The sequence below is a fragment of the Ursus americanus genome, chromosome 15, assembly GCF_024610735.1.
Source record: "Ursus americanus isolate L20-20 chromosome 15, mUrsAme1.1.p, whole genome shotgun sequence".
In the NCBI taxonomy this organism is placed as follows: Eukaryota; Metazoa; Chordata; class Mammalia; order Carnivora; family Ursidae; genus Ursus; species Ursus americanus.
In genome coordinates, this window is record NC_142141.1 from 25213138 (window position 1) to 25231407 (window position 18270).

General features: G+C 49.8%; 1 protein-coding gene across 2 annotated transcripts in view; it reads right to left on the reverse strand.

Annotated features, from left to right (window-relative positions):
• Positions 1-9592, reverse strand: part of AFAP1L1 (actin filament associated protein 1 like 1) — a 60590-nt gene extending 50998 nt beyond the window's left edge. The window contains exon 1 of one of the 2 annotated variants that reach the window (XM_045815271.2): positions 9363-9592. In XM_045815271.2, coding sequence (XP_045671227.1) covers positions 9363-9378 — 16 coding nt within the window. In that variant the 5' untranslated portion in view covers positions 9379-9592. The remainder of the gene's footprint in view (positions 1-9362) is intronic. The other variant, XM_045815270.2, reaches the window with a different exon arrangement.
• Between the last annotated feature and the right edge of the window lie 8678 nt (positions 9593-18270).

Genomic DNA, 18270 nt, shown 5'->3' on the forward strand with positions numbered 1-18270 from the left:
AATCCTTGTAGTGTATCTAGCAAGTCCTTCCTGTAACTGACTCGGGGATGACCCTCCCGCATTCAGTGAAAAACTGAGGTTTGGAGGTGGGCAGGGCTGCATAAATAAGTGGGCCTTTCTAAGCCTCAGTTTCTTCATCTGTAAAATGGGGATACTTTAAAAAATATGTACAACACACTTTTAGTTATCTAGGAAAGTAAATCACGGGAAATAATTTTAAAACCCAACAGAGGGCAGAGTCACGATAAACATTCTTACTGAATTCCCTTGGGGGGCGAGATGGCAGTGCTCAAAAAAGATAAGTATCGCAAATAGATCAAAAATTTCTATGCATTTGCACACTGACATGAGCCCCATTCCTTCCCTGGGAACATACTTCATGGCCTAATGCAGAACTAGGTTTTGCCATAAACTTTTCTTTTTTAAAGATTTTATTTACTTATTTGACAGAGTGAGAGAACACAAGCAGGGGAGCAGCAGAAGGAGAGAGAGAAGCAGGCTCCCCACTGAGCAGGGAGCCCGATGTGGGCTCATGGGATCATGACCTGGGATCGTGACCTGAGCTGAAGGCAGATGCTCGACCGAATGAGCCACCAGGAGCCTCTGCCATAAACCTTTAATACAAAATCGTATTCACATTTTTAGAATTCACATACATGCCCAGCTATACACACGGTACAGACACTCTTAACTCACAGCTGTAGGCAGCGGTACTGGATGGAATTTCCCCCCACGAAGCAAATGGCATATTTTATGTACAGAAAGACTAAAATGCATTGAGCTCATGCTCGTGCGAGCATGAGAAGACCCCGCGTGCAAATGTAGCCCCTGACTCCTGGTGAGCACTCGCGGGCTCTGCTTACAGAATATCTGCTGTGTGTGAGACACCGGGCATGGGAAGACAAGACTGTCTCAGACGAGGCACTCACAGATACTTAGCAGGGGCATTTCAGTTAGTGCAATAGAATCTTCTAAAGACTGAGGAGGCCGGAGGAGGTAGAAGGGGGATGTAGCAGGGATGTTTCCACAGCGGGGTGATGGTGAGCGGGTCTCTTTCCAGGAGGGGGAATAGCAGAGACATCTTTCTGAGACTCAGTTTTTGTATCTGTCCAACGGGAAGATGTCTCAGCTGCCCACTTCACAGGGCTTTTGCCAGAGTTGAGAGAAACTACAGAAGAGAAACTCAGGTTGGAAGGGTTCACAGAGAAAGGATTTTAGTGGGTAATTCCGTCTGAATGTCCCTATGACATAAGTTCCTTCTTGCCCACAGCAACCCCTGAGTATAGGACTGTGGAGTGAGAGCGGGTATGATTACCAGAGGCCACGTGGGCTCTGAACGAAGGCTTCACAGTGCTCACCATCCCAACACTATGTTGCCATGGACACAACCGGTAAATGTGGAAATGCTCCTAAAAGTTAGAAGTGTTCTAAAAATGTATGTTCTCCTGTTGCAGAGTGAGTGGCTGAGCCAGGGCTAGGCTGTGGGATTCTGCTTCCATGGCTGGACCCATGTCTACTCTAGCACCATGTTCTGGGACATTTATTGGAGATTGGTCTTCTGGGGCTAGAGTTCACACACCCTGGGAGCCCACAGCGGAGGGCAGGGTGGGGTAGGGAAGGAGAAGCCCCAAGATGAACAATGGCATCTCTAGAGGTCCAGGGGGCACAGGTTTTTATGTTGGGCGGAAGGGGGAGATGTGTTCAGATATATTATGTTATGAACTACAATAGAAAAATTGCTTGGCTTTTCAAAGATAAAGTGAGACATTTCAGAAGACTACTTGGGGTAAAAGATCCAGACCCTTGAGTCCCACTTGGCTGAAAAGTATTAAAAGACAGTGCTCGCGATAGCCACAGGGAATGCAGACAGGTGTTTGGGCAGGGTCAAGGATCATGATAAAAGCAGGTCACTGCTCGCCGCAGTGAGCCCATCAGACTCAGCTGAGAGCTGTGCAAAACGCGCACGTACCCACACCTCCCTCCAGACCCACCGATCAGATCTCTGGGGGCATATTTTCAGTGGGCTCCACGGGAGAGGATTCTGATCCCAGCTGGAGTCAAATGGACAAGTCAAGAGTGGGCCTCGGGGCAGGCTGGAGAAGGTGAGAGCAGAAACAGGAAACTCCCATCGGGTGGAGGAGAAGAAGCCATCCAAGACATTTTTCAATAAGAGTCAACAGGATTTAAGGTCTTACTGGATGAAGGATGAAAGCAAAGGAAGCAATGAATACGGATGAAATCTATGTTTCTGTGTCCCTGAAGTGAGACTCATTGAAATGGAGAATCCTGGAGCTGAAAGTGGCCAAATCCAACTTCTACTCTATGAATTTTGTATTTTTTCATTCATTCCCTCATCATCTCAACAGACGTCTTTCGAACATTTACTATGTGCCAAGCATGACCCTAGGTGCTAGGGGAAGAGCTGTGAACAGAGGTAAGAAGGGCCCTGGCCCCACAGAGCTCACGTTCACAGCCAATTCAATCCCACGACTGATTATAATTATGAAAATAGCAGCCACGGAGGAAGAAGGGCAAGGTGCCGGCGGCCCCTGGAGAAGGGAGCTGGAGCTTGGGGGATTGGGAAAGATGGCCTTGAGGAAGTAGGGTTTGAGCGGACTGCGAAGAGGAGCAGGTAACAGGTGGAGGTACAAGGACCAGTGTGTGCAGACCCCACAGCAAGAGACGGACAGGGACCCAAGGTACAGTGGTGACAGACACGGCAGGGCCTTGAGGGCGGCCACAGGGATTATAGTTTATATCTTAAGAACACTGAGAATGCACGAAGGGTTTGAACATGATCAGATCTATAGTTTAAGTGACCTTCGTCAATGGCATTAGGTCCTCTTCTTCCTGATTTCCATCCTTAGGCGTAATTTACAAGACCCGTTAAAACTTTTCACAAAGCGTATATTTAAATAAAAGACAGATACTTCAGCTGGAAGTCCTGTTCCCTGCAGTTCGCAAAAAGGCCATGCCTGTAGAAGCCACTTGAATATTACGTGACAGTTGTTCTTTGCCTATATATTACTGTGGTCCCGGCAGGGGCCATTCTGTGGTTCCCCGATCTGTGGCCATTTAACCTCGGCTTCCTTATGTCCCTGGGCAAGTCCAATTCTCATAGTGGATAATTCTTTTCATTCATCTGCTTCTCCCAGATCAGGCCCAAATCGGCCTCTGTTTGATCTCTTGTACAGCCTTCTGGAGAGGCATTCTATTATCTCTTCTGTAGGACTGATCCCGTGGCCCCCTTTCCAATGCAGTCTTGTTCACAAACAGCCCCATTTCCTCCAATAGCTTCTCACGTGGTTGTGTTGTTAACAGAAAAAGAGAAACAGGAAGGGTGATCTGATTTGGTGGTGAATAAGAGGAGTTCAAAACTGGGTCATTTGGAGGTTGAGTTGACCTCCGGATGGAAATGCACCCCAGGCAGGAGGTAAATAATGCAGAAGTGGACCCAGCTCATGGCTGGAGGTGGACACTGAGAGTCACCCTCACGGGGGCGTGGCTCTCTACAAGAGGGAGTGGAGAGAGAGGGCTGAGGTGGTGCGGGGAGGGGGGCAAGAGTCCTCAAGGAAGAAAAAGCGAGTGAGCCAGAGGGATAGATGGAGAATAACAATTCGTGAGCACCTGCCATGGACCAGGTTCTGGGCACTGGGCAAATACTACCACAGTCCAGTTTCCCAGGTCTGGGGGTCATTCTTCCTGCTTTGCAGACCGAGGGGACAAGACTTGGTTGGGTAACTTGCCTGAGGGCAGGAGAAGCCCAGAGACCGTGAGCACAGAGAACAGAGGGCTTGGGGGACAGGAGGAGAGGCAGGAAAGACTTCTGGGTGGGATGGAGCAGTGGATATTTAACGTAGACTTATTTGATTCCAAAACCCATGCTTTCCTCACCTCCACCAAGTAGTAGGAATACATTTTGAGGAGTCAGTAGTGGGTCAATAGCGCTACAGAGAAGTCCAGGAGATGGAACTTCGAGGAGGTGAGAGATGAGACAGCATGGAGCCATTTGTGACCCTGAAGAGTGGGCTTTCTGCAGAAGGTGGGATTGGAAGGGAGAATGCCGCGGTGCAGGGAGTTCGGGGGGACGGAGCTGGAGGCTGACATGCTGACTGTGTACTTGAGAAGTCTGGCCAGGAAAGGAAGGAGGAAAATGCATAGGGGTAGAGAGAGAGAGAGGAAGAGAGAGAGAGAGTGTGTGTGCACGTGTTAGCGGGGACTTTACTTTTCTGTTCAGTTGCATGTTTTTTCCCGAAGGGTGAGAAAAGTAGGAGAAGCTGATGGTATCCAAGCATAGGATTGTTTTTCCCAAGCAAAGATCAGAATGGAGTAATGATAGGCTTCTGGCAGGGGTTACGGAGGGAGGAACTTACTTGGCAGGGTGCTCAGCCATGTGAGAAGGGGGGTTTGAAACTGGTATTTGAGGGAGAGGCAGAAAAAACCTTGACTACAATGGAGAAGCCAAACACCATGGAGGCTGAGTGGGATAAGGACATGGAAGCAGTGCCCTGTTACAGCAGAAGCCTCTACGGGGAAGAGAGTATGGCCCCATATGACCACATACACCCATAGCAGAGAGTGGCTGAAACCCAAGCAACTGTATTTGGTAAATATAATAGCTATCACTCCTGAATGTTTCCTAAGAGCTAGCCTACGTGTTTTACCTTTCCCCATGACATTGCAAATGAAATGAAACTAAAGGTCAGAGAAATTAATTTATCCAATTTATACAAGATCAAACAGCTAGAAAGTCGCAGCCAAAACTCAAACCCTTGGGGCATCTGGTTGGCTCAGTTGGTAGAGCATGCAACTCTTGATCCCAAGGTCATGAGTTCAAGCCCCACGTTGGGATTGGAGCCTACTTAAAAAACCAAAACACCTCAAACCCACATTTATCCATTCTCTGAACCATTCAGCTTTACTGAGTCTTGAGGCTGACAAAGATGATGTCACAAAACATATTTGGATGGAAAAGATGAATATGGTTGAGTATTCCTTTCAGAAGGCCAGTAATGGATAGGAGTAGAGAATGAACTTGGATGTCAGGGAAGAGGTATGTCTGCATGGGAATTCATGGCCTTGGTGGTGGAAGTTGGGTGGTAAGTTACTGTACAGAGCTGAGTCTAGGAGTAGCTACAGGTTGCTTGGCCCATGGAAGCTGGATAAGGAAGATGTGGCCTTCCTAACATGGATCTCAAAGCTGGTCCAACAGAGGCACAATAGTTAGAATGGGTTCTTCTACTATCTCTTGAGCAATAAAAATCTTATTTAATGAAAGGCAGAGTTTCAGATTATTTCCTGAGTTGCCCAGCAGACAATGTAATCTCCCAAAGGATACAGACTGCAAAAGAAATTCCATCTTGGGTTGAATTCAACTCGTTGAAGAAGACCTAGCTGTGAAGTGGAAAGGAAAGGAGGCTTGGGGAAATCGGTGGCTTCACATGAGACTGGCAGATCAGACATAACCTCGGACATTAAGAAGGCATATGACAAAATCAGAAAAAAATTAGACCAAAATCTTGAAAGAGAGGATGGCTTGAGAAGACTGGAAAGTTTGCAGAGGCAAAATTATGAAGACACAGCCGGTCAGTAGGCATGAATAAACTGGATAAATAAGAGAAAATGGACACATTGGCGTACATATTAATATTTTCTCAGTCACTCAGAGATGTTTGTTGGACGGTGGTCCAATTATTGAAGGTCAGAGATGGGTTTTCAAGAGATAAGCACCACAAAGGAGCTCCAGGATACAGAGAAGATTAGGACACAGACCCTGTCTTTGAATTGGACACAAAGCTGTCTAGCTCAGTCCTTAAAACAGAGTAGGGACTCAAAATCTGTCATCAGAGTTAGACCCGCTTGTGCAAAGACCAAGTGAAGCTTTATAAAGTAATTTTATTATGTGGAGTCTAATGAAAAAAGACTGTAATTACAATAGCATTTATTGAGAGGGTCCCACAGGCTAGGCATTGTTTCAAGTATCTTCCATGCATTTAAGATTTACAGCAACCCCAAGAAACAGGTATTATCAGTTTCTATATTTTTTTTATCCTTCTGTGAAGACAGAGAATTAGTTAATTTGTCCTCTAGAAGGTGGTGTCTATGGCCACCAGTCTATGATTCTCTTTGTATGATATTCATGAATCAGGAAATCCTACCAGAAGGGATTTCATCCTAAGTGGTTTCTTGGTCTGTTCTGGCATCATATAAATCTTGCTTTACTCTTGCTTTACATATGGTGTTAGAAGAGAAGTCCTAATTTCCAGGTTTATTTTCATTCTTGAGTTGGTTGACTTTGGTGGTGAGTTTTTGTGCTGTCATCGCTGCTGAAGATCTGAGCAGCACAGCTGAGGTGTGAAGGAGGCAGCTGGAGCTGGAGCAGGAAGACATGGCGTCCAAGCCTCGCTCTAGGGCTTGGGCAGGTCACCTGCCACAGCGGAGGCAGTCAGCAGTAAGCTTAAGATCAGGACTTTGGTTCAAACCCAGCTCAGTCCCTTACCCAGCAAGTGACTGGGCAAGTTCATGTCAGTGACCCACCCCTGCTGCTCTGGACTGGAGGGGAGCCCCCTGACATTCATATGCGGAAGCCCTAGCCTTCCAATGTGACTGTATTTGGAGACAGGGCCTTTAGGGAGGTAACTAAGGTGAAATGATGCCATAAGGGGTGGGCCCTAATCTGATAGGACTGGCGTCCTTATAAGAACAGGAAGAGACACCAGAGAGCTCTCTCTCCTCCCACACGCACAGAGAAGATGTCAGGTGAGGACACAGCCAGAAGGTGGATGTCTACAAGCCTGTAAGAAAGGCCACACCAGGAACCAACCTGGATAGCACCTTGATCTTGGACTTCCAGCCTCCCAAACAGTGAGAAAATAAATTTGTTGCTTAAGCCACCTGGTCTGTGCTATTTTGTCATGGCACCCTACCAAACTAATACACCTGCCAAGCCTGCTTTCCTATGATGATTTCACTTGCTATCGTTATTAACACTGAAGTGTAGTTTCCTCCCCGGTATCGGGGGCACGACAATCCCATTCCCCTCGTGGTAGGTATGGGGTTGGAATGAGACCTCTTCTTCTTAAACCTTCCCTGACAACAGAAGTGAGTGCACACACCCACCTGGGGACAGGGGCACAACAAAAAAGTTCTGCTGGAATGCCTTTTCAAGCCTCATGTTTTATTTCGAAAATGTATACGGGTTTCACATTCTAATTCATATATGGTTTAATTCATAAGATGAATTCAGAAGATGTTTGCAGTTATTTATCAAGGTAGACAACTTAAGATCTAGATAGATAGCCTGGTCTTGTGTGTCCCGGCCACATGACCACTTCACTCACATTTTGAGAAGGCCTTTGCAAGTCACAAAGAACTGTTCTGAAGCATATTCTCTTTTAAAAGTCAGCAGTACAATTAATCAACTTAGGGTGCACTACCAAGTGTGTTTCATATTGAACTGAACCGCTCTTAGTGAGCTCCTACTGTGTGAGAGGCACTGTGTCAACAGAGTGACCACACAGATCCACTCCCTGCCTTCTAGAAGCTTCCACTTGGGCAGGGAAGGTAGGTGCAAAGCATATAGTGTGATAACTAACTCTGAGTAACAGCACATTGAGACAAAAGCTGTGAAGGAGAAGGAAGTAGGCTGGGAAAGGCTGCAGCATGGGCGAGAGCTCTCGAACGTTTTGAGTACTGACAGAGCCCCAGGAAGTCCGGCTTCCTAGGAAGAGTGCTCTGGAGACAGCCTTCCTGAGTGAAGTGTGAGTTATTAAGCATTTTAAGCTAACTGAATTATTGTCACCCTTGGTCTGTCTAAGGAGGGCGCAGTTGTCCCACAATTCTGAGTAGGCTAGCTATAGATTTTTGTACTGGGGACCAGACGGGATGATATGTGACAACTTTCTCTACGTCAGGGGTGCGTGGTGGGCTCTTTGCTTTAAATGTACCCTGTGGGAGGTGGAAACCGAGGACTGACGGACGTCAGAGGTGCCTCTTCTCTGTTTTTCCTCCCTGGTGAGTGTGTAGCTCTTTGTAAACATGTCCGGCAGTCAGTTAACAGGTGAGAACTGCTGTACAAATCACAGCCTCAGTCTCCAGAGAGCCAACCGGAAGCCCCGTCCATTTCCTGCCTGACCTTCCAAGTCTGGAAGGAGAAGGTGTATGCAGTATTTTGTGCTGGGACAAGGTGGGTGGAGAAGGTGTCCCAAGCATCTTGAACTGGAAGCTGGGGTCCCCTAGAGCCCTGGGGAGCCCGTAAGCCTGGCTGTCCCGAACTGGGAGTGCCGGCCAGCTTATCCTGAAACCTGCTCACGCACTCATCCCTGACCCCATGCTGTCCTAACTGCTTCCACACCCCTGGTCACTGTTCCCGCCCCCACCCCCCACCTTGGGGGCCTCAGCACAGCAAACAGGCAGATGGAGGAAAGGTGTGAGCTTATTAGGGAGGCAGAGGAATTTTCCATTAATAATAATAACAACAAGAATAATGCTTCTCACGTCAGCCGGTTTACCAAGCGCACTGGCACCTGTGATCTCTCCACCTCCAGAGGCGGGAGGTTTGGACCCTGGTGTTCCGATTCCCAGCCTTAGGCACTGCCCACATGGCCAACAGGCCACTTCTTTGCAGACACATGCCTTTTGAAGTGTCTAGGCCCTTTTTAAAGTGCCCCCCCCCTCAACTGCTGCTCTCTTTTCTCATGTCAATTTACACATGTCCTCCCCAACCCCTGAAACTTCTATCAAACACACTCAACTGCTGAAAAAGCGTGGGAGCAAGAAAGGGCCTCGCAGAGACCATCAATCCAACTTTGTCACTAGTCCAGAGAGGGAGAGGGATTGGGCGAAGGTCACACAGCTTGTCAGAGCAGAGCCCGGGCTCCGACCCCCACGCGCACGCTGGCACGCCCGCCTGTCCCTCCTCCCCTCAATGCCCTAGGCAGCGGCAAACTCGCGGGGCGACGGTGGGGGCTTCACACGTCCCGGTGTTGGAGAGTGTACCTGCCAACCCCATCTTACCCTTCCAGAGGGGCACGGGGTGGGAGGAGCTCGCTGTCCTCAGGAATCCTGCGGGGCATTCTTTCCTGAAGTTGACTCTGAGCGTGTGGAACGGGTCTTCCACACAGGAGGGCACTCGGCCCCGGGACGCGAGGGACTAGTCTACACCCGAGCTGCCCCGGCGGCAGGAGGCACCTGTCCACCCTGGCCCGGGGCCTCCCACCCCCGACCCCGCGCCGGCGCCCGCTCCGACCCCTCCTCAGCACCCCCACCCCTCTCCCTCCTCCTCTTCCTCTCAGGCCCCTGGACCGCCGTTCCCCCTCCCCGCCCCGCGCAGGGGCCAGTGCGGGCGCCGCGGCTCCTCTTACCCCGGCCTCGGTCCATGGCGCCGGCGGTCCCCGGGCGCGCGGAGCAGGGCGCAGCGGCTCCGGCGGGGCAGGCGGCGGCTGGCGCTGCGCTCTCCAGCCCGGCCCCCGGGGAGCGCCCTCCGCGCGTCCCCTCCCCCAGACAGGATGCCCGCCCGGCGCCCCCGCCCGCGCGCGCCCGCCCAGCCACGCCGCTCCCGGAATAGCCCCGGAGCACGCCTCGCCCCCTGGGCGGCTGGCCGGCCAGTGTCCCGGGCCCCGCACGCGCCCTCGCCCCGCCCAGCCTCGCGCGCGCCCCCGCGCCCGGCCCGCTGAGGCCCGAGGTCCCACTGCCCGGTTCCCGCGCTCTCGCTCCCGCGCGGCACCCCCCAGCCCCGCCGGCGCGGTCTTCCGCTCTGCTCGCCCTCGGCTCGCGATGGGGGGCTCACTGTCGCACCTTCCAGCGCATTCCATCTGCAGACTGCCCAGACTGTTAGAACATGTCCCCCGCCCCCCACCTCCCCCGTGGAGTCAAAACCTCTCCCTGCAGCTGCCACTCATTTCCTGACTCTGGGTGTATGGTCTCCGTTCGACACGTCTTGCCTGAGCACTTTCTAGTGGCAGAGAGCGGCCCGGGCGCTACGCGGGTGCACCGTCAGTAACGGTGTGAGAGCAGAGTGAAATAATAATAACGGAGAGCTCCAAAAAGAAGATCGTCGAAGACAAGGACACACAGAGACGATTAAAAGGTGGGCAGTGCTTGGGACACTTCCAACTTTTGAGATTCTTTGTGTATTAACAGACGAAGAAATATCAAAACGGAGGGACACAGTGGAGTGGAAGTGAATACTTTTAGCATACAAAATATAGTGCAATGTAAGTGTGCTCTTTCCAAAATAATCACTGCATGGAGAAAAAATACTGCTGTGGCCAGTGTGGCTGGCCCAGGCATGGGAGTTAAGTTTAAAATTGTATGAGGAACGTCAGCTTCTTTCATCCTATTAGTGTATCTCTGTGAAAACAGGCACAACTCATTTACAGACAATATCAAATGTCTAAATTGAAGACCTTTTATAAGGTGAAGTCCAAGCCCAGTTGTCCTCCTAGACACCCTTCCTCCCCAGGATGGACCAAGTCTCTGTTTTCAGTTTTGACTAGGGAACTCCTTTGACTTAGAACGTCCTGGCATTGGGAACCTTGTGCAAAGGCAGAGAGAGGAGAAAGAGCTTGGGAAAGAGAATCCCGCATCTTCCTGAACTGGGAGTCTTTTCTCCGTTGCTTTTATGGACACGTTTTAATTAATGCTGCCTTCAAAAAAGTGCTGTGTTGTTTGTAGTGTGTATGGGTGAAATGTGGTGTACTGAAGAAAACAATAGGTTTTGAGTTTGAAAACTTGTGTGTGATGTCTTGTTCTATGTATGAAGTGCATAAGACTGGCTTGCTCATTGTGCTTGGGGAGACCTCTTATTGACCTCATAGGGCTGTTGAGAGGGCAAATGAAATGATGGTACAAACCCACTTTATAAACCATAAATAGCTATAAAAATGTGAGCCATTATTATTTTCCAAGTTCCTCTTTGTTCCTGCCTACTTTTCCAATTTGAAAAGGTCAGTTTAAATTCTAAAGCAGACAACCAACAATTTACAAGTGGATTAAGTTCCCCAAGTTCACTGTTGGAACTCTGAAACCCTTGGAAATAAGGCTGTAAATGGCAGTTACGTTCCTAGGCTAGCTCACTAATAATTTTAAAAACATAATTTTTAATATGCAAGAATAAAATAATATAAAATATAACAATGGCAAAGGCAGAGGCTTTGGTAGATTTTTAAAAGAAATTTCAGAAAATTTCAAGGACTTGGGTTCATCAGAGAATTGGAACAGAAAAGTCAAAAGGGCTAAGCAGAATTTATATGGATCTGTGGAATAATTTATGGGGTGGGATCAACTGAGCTGTGGACCCGGTTAAATGTATAAATGGGAGAACACAGTCTGTGCACAGTTCTGCTAAGGATTAGCAGAAAGAAGGGGTTCTGGAGGTGTAGTGGTTCTGGTTTAGATAATTACTCATAATGCCCACTGGGTGGCACTGTTGACTAAGTTGACTACAGCTTGGTTGCTGTCAGGCTCACCCGAATGAAAAACCCTGTTTGTGGGTTCTCAAAGTATAACTATATATATTTTTTCTGTCCTTTTCATTTAATGGGGTCTATAGGCACCATAAAAATGACACCACATTTCATCAGTTCACTTAGGATTATGTGTTGTATTCTGTGCAAGTTCCTATTGGGAGAACTAACATGAAGTAGGAAAGGGCTCTGTCCTCAAGGAATCTACAATCTAGTAGGGGAGATAAATATGTACAAGTTATTATGTGAAAAGTACCAGAGGAGAGAAAGTGCTCTTGGAGTTCATCAAGACAAGGCAAGAATTTCTTGCCAATCACGGAGACAGTACTGGATGACGGACATTTGGGTGAGCCCACAATGGGGGGATTACATGACAGGCAGAGCAAACAGTGGGAGCAGAGCCCCAGAGATGGGAGGCCGCAGGACATGCCTGCAAAGCCGTTTGGTTTGGCACGATTGTGGGCGGTAAGCACTGGGGAAGGGCTGGGATGGAGACTGTGGATACCCCGTTTCCTCCTTCCCTTCCCATGTCTCTGCGTGAGTGCAACCCTCGGAGAGGATTTTTTTTTTTTCTTTTTGCTCTGTATTAGGCTTGTCTGGGGCTGTCTAAAGAGTTCTGTGTGGACAGCTCCAGCTCTGTAAAAAGCTATCAAATTTGATCCCGGTGAACAATACCAGGAAGAAAGCTTTCAACTCCCTCGTGCTCCCAGTCTTGTGAAAACAAATGATACTCCCCAGTCTCATTCTCAGCTTATCAGGTGAAGCTGGGAAGCCCTGGGAAAGAAAAAATTGGAGGCTAAAGATTCTGCGTCCCAGTGAAAGAAACATACTCTATCTAGCCTTCTACCCTGTCACCTTGCCTCTAGGTCCGTTTGCACCATGGCCACCAAAGTGAACATTCCGGGACCCCAATCAGATCCCCCATAAAAATACGTGATGGGCCTCCCCTCTGCCCTCAGTGTAGAGTCCATGTTCCTTATTATGGTGCCTTCTTCATTGACCCCCTTCCTCAGGGCAGACAAGCCACTTAGGAGACCCTGGGAAGAGTAAAGAAAACCACAGATCAGCTGTTCAGACCTGGGTTCTTGAACTGACTCTGTTGCTCTGTGAATCTCAGTTCTTCGGCTGGGTTGTCAATGTTTAATTTCCTACTTGCTTCTCTCCTTGGCTTTCCCTGGGCCCCCAGATTGCGAGCAGTGTGAGGGTAGGTGCTGCGTCTTACTCCCCGCTAGATCCCTACAGCCTAGTAGCACCTGGTGAGTGATCGTAAGTACTGTGGCGTGAGTCCGTGAGGAATTGCTCAAGGGCTCCTGAGGCTTCCTTTGGTGCATGTGTCCTGGAGGGTGCTGTTTATCCTTTGGGAGGGTTTGTTTGCTCAGTTATTTGCAGGGGGAAATGAGAGTGCATGAGGGGTTCTGCAAGCACTGTGTCTGCGGCCGTCTTGCTGCATGCTGCTATGGGCAGGCAGCCCAGCCCACCGGACTTCTGCTCAGCTCAGGGCCCCTCTCCCAAGCTCCTTTGTGCAGAGTGAGCCGCAGAGCCCCCTGCTCGAGCGTCTGCCCAGGGCTGGTGGCTGGATGAAAACTTCTCTTGTTCCACTCGGCACAATGTCACCATTATGGCCCCTACCCAGGGAAATGACACATGTCTGCTGGTCTACCCTGGGCCCCGGAAAGCAGATAGAGATCTGGGTGGTGGCTGCTGGGAGAAAGAGAAAGAGTTTCACGGATGAAAACCCCTCCTTTGGTCTCACCTTCAGATTTCTGTTCCAGGGCCTGGGGCTCCTACCTGTACCCAGGCCACCGGGCTCGGCTTCAGTGATGAATGGAGACCGGTGAGCTGGTTGTGTCTGGAGGAAAGGAGCTTTTGTTTTTATGCCTAAAGGCTGCATGAAGCCTGTCTCCTCTCATAAGGTCCTTTCTCAAAAAAAAAACAAACAAACAAAAAAAAAAGGCACCCTTGGCTCCTTATGTGAGGCTCACTCCCAGAGTGCCTGAAGGGCCAACCAGGGGAGGGGTGTGTGTGAGTGGCCAGGGGAGCACTCAGGTCCATGGCAAAGGAGAGCCTTGCTGTGCCATCAGAAGGGCCAGTAGCCAGCTGCCTGGGGCCAGTGTGGCCAGCAGGAACATGGGCCTAGAACGGCCACGTTTTTAGACTTTTCTGGAAAAACCCAGAATCCAGCTTTTAGTGTAAAACCTCTTGATTTAAAAATGTTGGTAATGAATTCCAGTTGCTTGAAAACATTGCCAGATGGTCTTCATTTGGCCTGCAGCTACCTTTGTGGAACCTTGAGGGAGATTACAGTCTTCCAGGGAGTCTGTCCAGCGGGGTGCGTCCACCTGACAGCCCGAGGTGTGTCCAGCCCCTAACACTGCGGCATGGGCTAACTCTGTTCTGAGGGGCTGCATGGCATGCCCCGTCTTCACCTCCGTGCTGCAGGATGAGACCGGGCTGCTGAAGTCCAAAGGGAATTTCTGAATCCCGGAACCAGAAAAACTTCAGAGCAGAGAGTAACTGGAAAGGTTAGGCGGGATGGTCTTTTCATTGTCAGGTAAGGAAACTACAGCCCAAAGGGGGGAAGAAACCTTACCTGAAAGCACACAAGGCCTAAGTGGCAGGGCCAGGAGTGGTGTCCAGAACTCCAGACTTGATGTCACTGGAGCCACTCTCCCGCCCCCATAAATGTCATTTTCTGCCACTTGTGAGACACATTGGGGAGAGCAAGATGAAAAGCCGGATCTTCAACCTCTCCGAACCCTTGGTGACTCATCTTTAGATCATCGTCTAAAAATCGGGGGCTAACAACAGCTCCCTCACACGGGGCTGGGAGGCTTCAATGTGACCGTGTATGTAGCGTGCTTGGTGCCTGGCCTGGCACAGAGGAAGCGTTCTCCAAATGCAGCTCGCACTCCGGTTAGGGATGTCGTTGTACAGTGGCCAAGTGCGCGGACCTGGGGGTGAGACATCCCTGCGTTCAGGTTCAGGCTCTTCCGTGCACAGCTGTGAAACCTTGAATGAATGACGAGCGAGAGCTCAATCTGCTCATCGGTAAAAGGAGGGTGAAAGAAGTACCCAGAGGATTAAACAAGCTATGTCAGGTGCTCAGTCCAGCGCCCGACGCATGTCAGTGTGAGGTATCATTGTCATCAGTACGGGTTTCCTCTGCAGAAGTGGTCAGATGCTGCTGGACATGTTAAGGGAAACTGAAATTGCAGCCACACGCCCAGGCTGCCCCCTGCAGGGCGGTTTATGGAAATCAAACCATTGGAAATGAGAGAGATTCTGCCAGGTTCCTCCTTCCCTTCAAGAACACCTCATATTCTGAAGTAGGAGGCAGACAGAGCTTTCGGCTACTGTTGCCCACAGGGTCTGTTAAGGGGTGGACTTTTGTGTGTATATTTTTAGAAAGTGAAACAGCGCTGCTATTTTGTCAGAAGGACAAATTGCACGGGACGATTTCTCCTGGTCCGGGTGGGTCAGACCCTGTCCGTGAGTTAGACAGTAAATTCTGTATCCACAGGTAGGCGTGGGAGACTTCACTTGAGGCTCCCCTGCTAAGGTGAATTTTCTCTCGGAGCTAGCTTATTGGTCGTGACTCCTTTGGTGGCAAGTGACAAAATCACAACTCAAACCAGCTGAAACCAAAAAAGGCATTCATTCACTCAGAGGGTACCCGGGGAGCTGAAGCGCTGAGGCCGGCAAGCAGAGCAGTCACCGCTTTGCCTCTGTCCCCTGCCTCTGCCTGCCTCTGCTTGGTCTTCATCCTCAGGTGGTGTCTCCCAGTCTGTGGCGAAAGATGTCGCGCCGTCCCTCTTTATAGGTGGAGGAGATAGATGCAGGGGAGAAAGTCGGTCCTCTTGTCCTGCAGTTCCCGCTCTGGCCAGAGGGGGCACTGGTAGTCCGGGTAAGCCACCTGGTCTAGGAATGCGGGAGATGCTGAGCGGTCAAGGGCACTGCACACTTCCCTGGAGGCCAGCTACTGAACATACATCATTCCGTCCTTACCACCCTGTGAAGTAAGTGCTGTCGTTCCTGTTTTGCAGGCTAATTTCACACACTATATTAGCGTGCTAGGGCTGTCCAAACAAAATCCCACCGACTGGGCGGCTTGAACAATGGAGATTTATTTGTTCACAGCCCTGGAGGCTGGAAGTCCAAGCTCAAGGTGCCAGCGAGTTGGTGTCCTCGGAGGCCTCCCTCCTGCTGCCTCTACACACGGGCTTTCCTCTGTCCCCTGGTGTCTCTGTGTGTCCCAATCTCCTCTTCTTACAGAGTTACCAGACTAATTGGAGTAGGGCCCGCCCTAATGGGGAAAACACATCTCCTCCCCTCCCACTTCTGTCAGACAGAGCAGTGCTTCCCAAAGTGTGGAATTCAGACTGCTGGTGGAAGTGTGGGTGGATCCGGATGTTACACAGACCACCACATTTGAAGGGTTACCAATTTCTTTGAATTTGTATTAAAAGCACATCACTTGTCCTTATGAATCTGTACTTTCACTGATATTGCTTTAAAATAGAAATGTCAGGTATCAGTCCATTGAAAGAAAAATATCACGTAAATCACATTAAGTAAATAAAGAATCTGATGAAAATTGAGAAGGTCGTGTTTGAGTAACTGAAATTTGGGTAACACTTTTGGTCACAGGCATAGATGTCACCTTACTTTTGACCTGATTCATCTCTACATTGGCCCTTATTTGCCCCGAGGACTCACCGTGTGAGGGTGTGTGTGTGTGTGTGACTGCAGGCCTTTGGTTTCTCGCACCTGTGCTCCTGTGCCAATCATCTTGGACCAGGCCAGGTGAAGAGGCAAGGGGGCTCCTGGGTGGAAATGAGAGGCTGGCCCTCGTCTTCACAGCTTCGGGATCTTATTTATTGGGGGTCTCACTCCAGGGCTCTTGAACGGCGGCAGCAGCTCACGGCCGCGTATGTAAGTAGGTCTTTATCATTGTGTAGGCAAGATTTTGAGCACCTTGAAGTCTGATGTGAAATGAAGCACTTAAAACTTAATTCCACATGGGGTCTTAACGGAGTTGGCATAGTTCCGTAAACTTAATTACTGTGGGTTTTAGCAGTGCCTTCACCTCCTTGAATTTCAAGCCCCTCCTCTCCATGTTGGGCTCCGTTCAGCGGCCACTGCAGCTGCCGACACCTTCCACAGCTCGTCCCACGTTTCTGCTCCAGGTGCCTGGTGAGGATGACGGGCCCCAGTGCAGGCGAGCTGGCTGCCCGGCCTGCTCTGCTCAGATGCTCGGTGGGCCTGTTTCTGTGGCTGCAGAATGCGGCCATTGTACTGACTTTAAGCTCTCACATTCTGTGATTTCTGCGCTCCCCCCTTTATGTTCTGCTTTATTAATGTAAGGTTGCCCCCCAGTGTTCAAAAAGGTCATGTGCATGGAGAAAAGGTTCCCTTCTTCAGAAAGGCTGGCACAAACGTGCTGGCGTTTGTCCGTAAAAGGAAGATGTTTTAGAGCGACGCTTCTCTAACCTCACTATGTGTGTGAATCACGAGGCGGTCTTACTAAAACACAGGTGGGGACTGAGTAGGTCAGGGGGGCGGCCTGAGATTCGGCATTTCTCCCAAGCTCCCAGCGGACTCCAGCGCTGCCGGCTGGGGACCCCACTCCAGGTAACGAGGCTCAGAGCGATTTTCCCTGCGTCTAGTAGATGCACAACCACAGTGCAATCCGGACGATGTCCGCAAAGCCTGAATGCATGAGAAGCATTCAGTCTCCCTGCATGTCCTGGACCCTGCCTTCCTTTCCTCTCCTCCTCCTCCTCCTTTCTCCTTCTCCTCTTCTTCGTCCCCTTCTTTTTCTCCTCCCTTCTCTTCCTTTTCCTCCCCCACCTCCTTCTCCTCGTCCTTCTTCTTTTTAAAGTAGGTTCCAGGCCCAGTGTGGAGCCCAAGGAGGGGGCTTGAACTCATGACCCTGAGATCAAGATCAAGAGCTGAGCTGAGATCAAGAGTTTGGATGCTTAACCAACTGAGCCACCCACGCACCCCGCCCCCCTTCTAATCTCATTCTCCCCTTCACTCACTCCTCTCTGTCTTCACTGGAACATTTAGTTCCTCAAATACACCAAACTCTCACCAACCACCGTGCCTTTGCACATGCTATCTCTGTGCTTAGAGTGCTCCCACCCCTACCTTTCCCTTGCGTACTTCGTTTTCATCCTTCAGTGAGTATGAGAAGCGAGTTCCTTTCCGCTCCTCTCTCTGGTACTCCATTTGTTGTCTGTGCAGTCGTTATCTTCGTGTGTCATCTCTTTTTCTGTTACTTACTTACCATCTGTTCTCTCCTCTAGACCAGAGCCACACGAGAGCTCACACTGCCTTAACACTGTTGAATCTTCAGTGCTCCTGCCTCTCCCCAGATGCTCAGTAAGTATTTGCTGGGTGTGTGTGTGTAGGAAGGGAGCAAAGGAGCGTTTGTTAGTGTCCTTTTGCACATTTGAGCCACCTGTCTGGAGGGGCCATGGTGGGGATGATTTTTAGAAGAGTCATGTGATGAGTGGTCCGGAGAGGAGATACGTTTAAGCCACATCCCATCTTCAGAGATGTCAAAAGTGAGGTAAGTGTTTATCTTAGGGTAGAAATAGGAAATACAGTAGAAACAGAGTAAGTAACATTTCTTAGAGTTAGGGCAAATTAGTTTATGAAATGTTGAATTAAACAAAGGTACTGCAGGGCTTTGTGGGACTTTTGGCAATGTACGTTGTGGGTCTCTAAGGGGAGGGCAGTGGCTGTGGCAGGGACACTGTGATTCACTTACCCAGAGGCCCTTCTTTGCCCATCTCTTTCT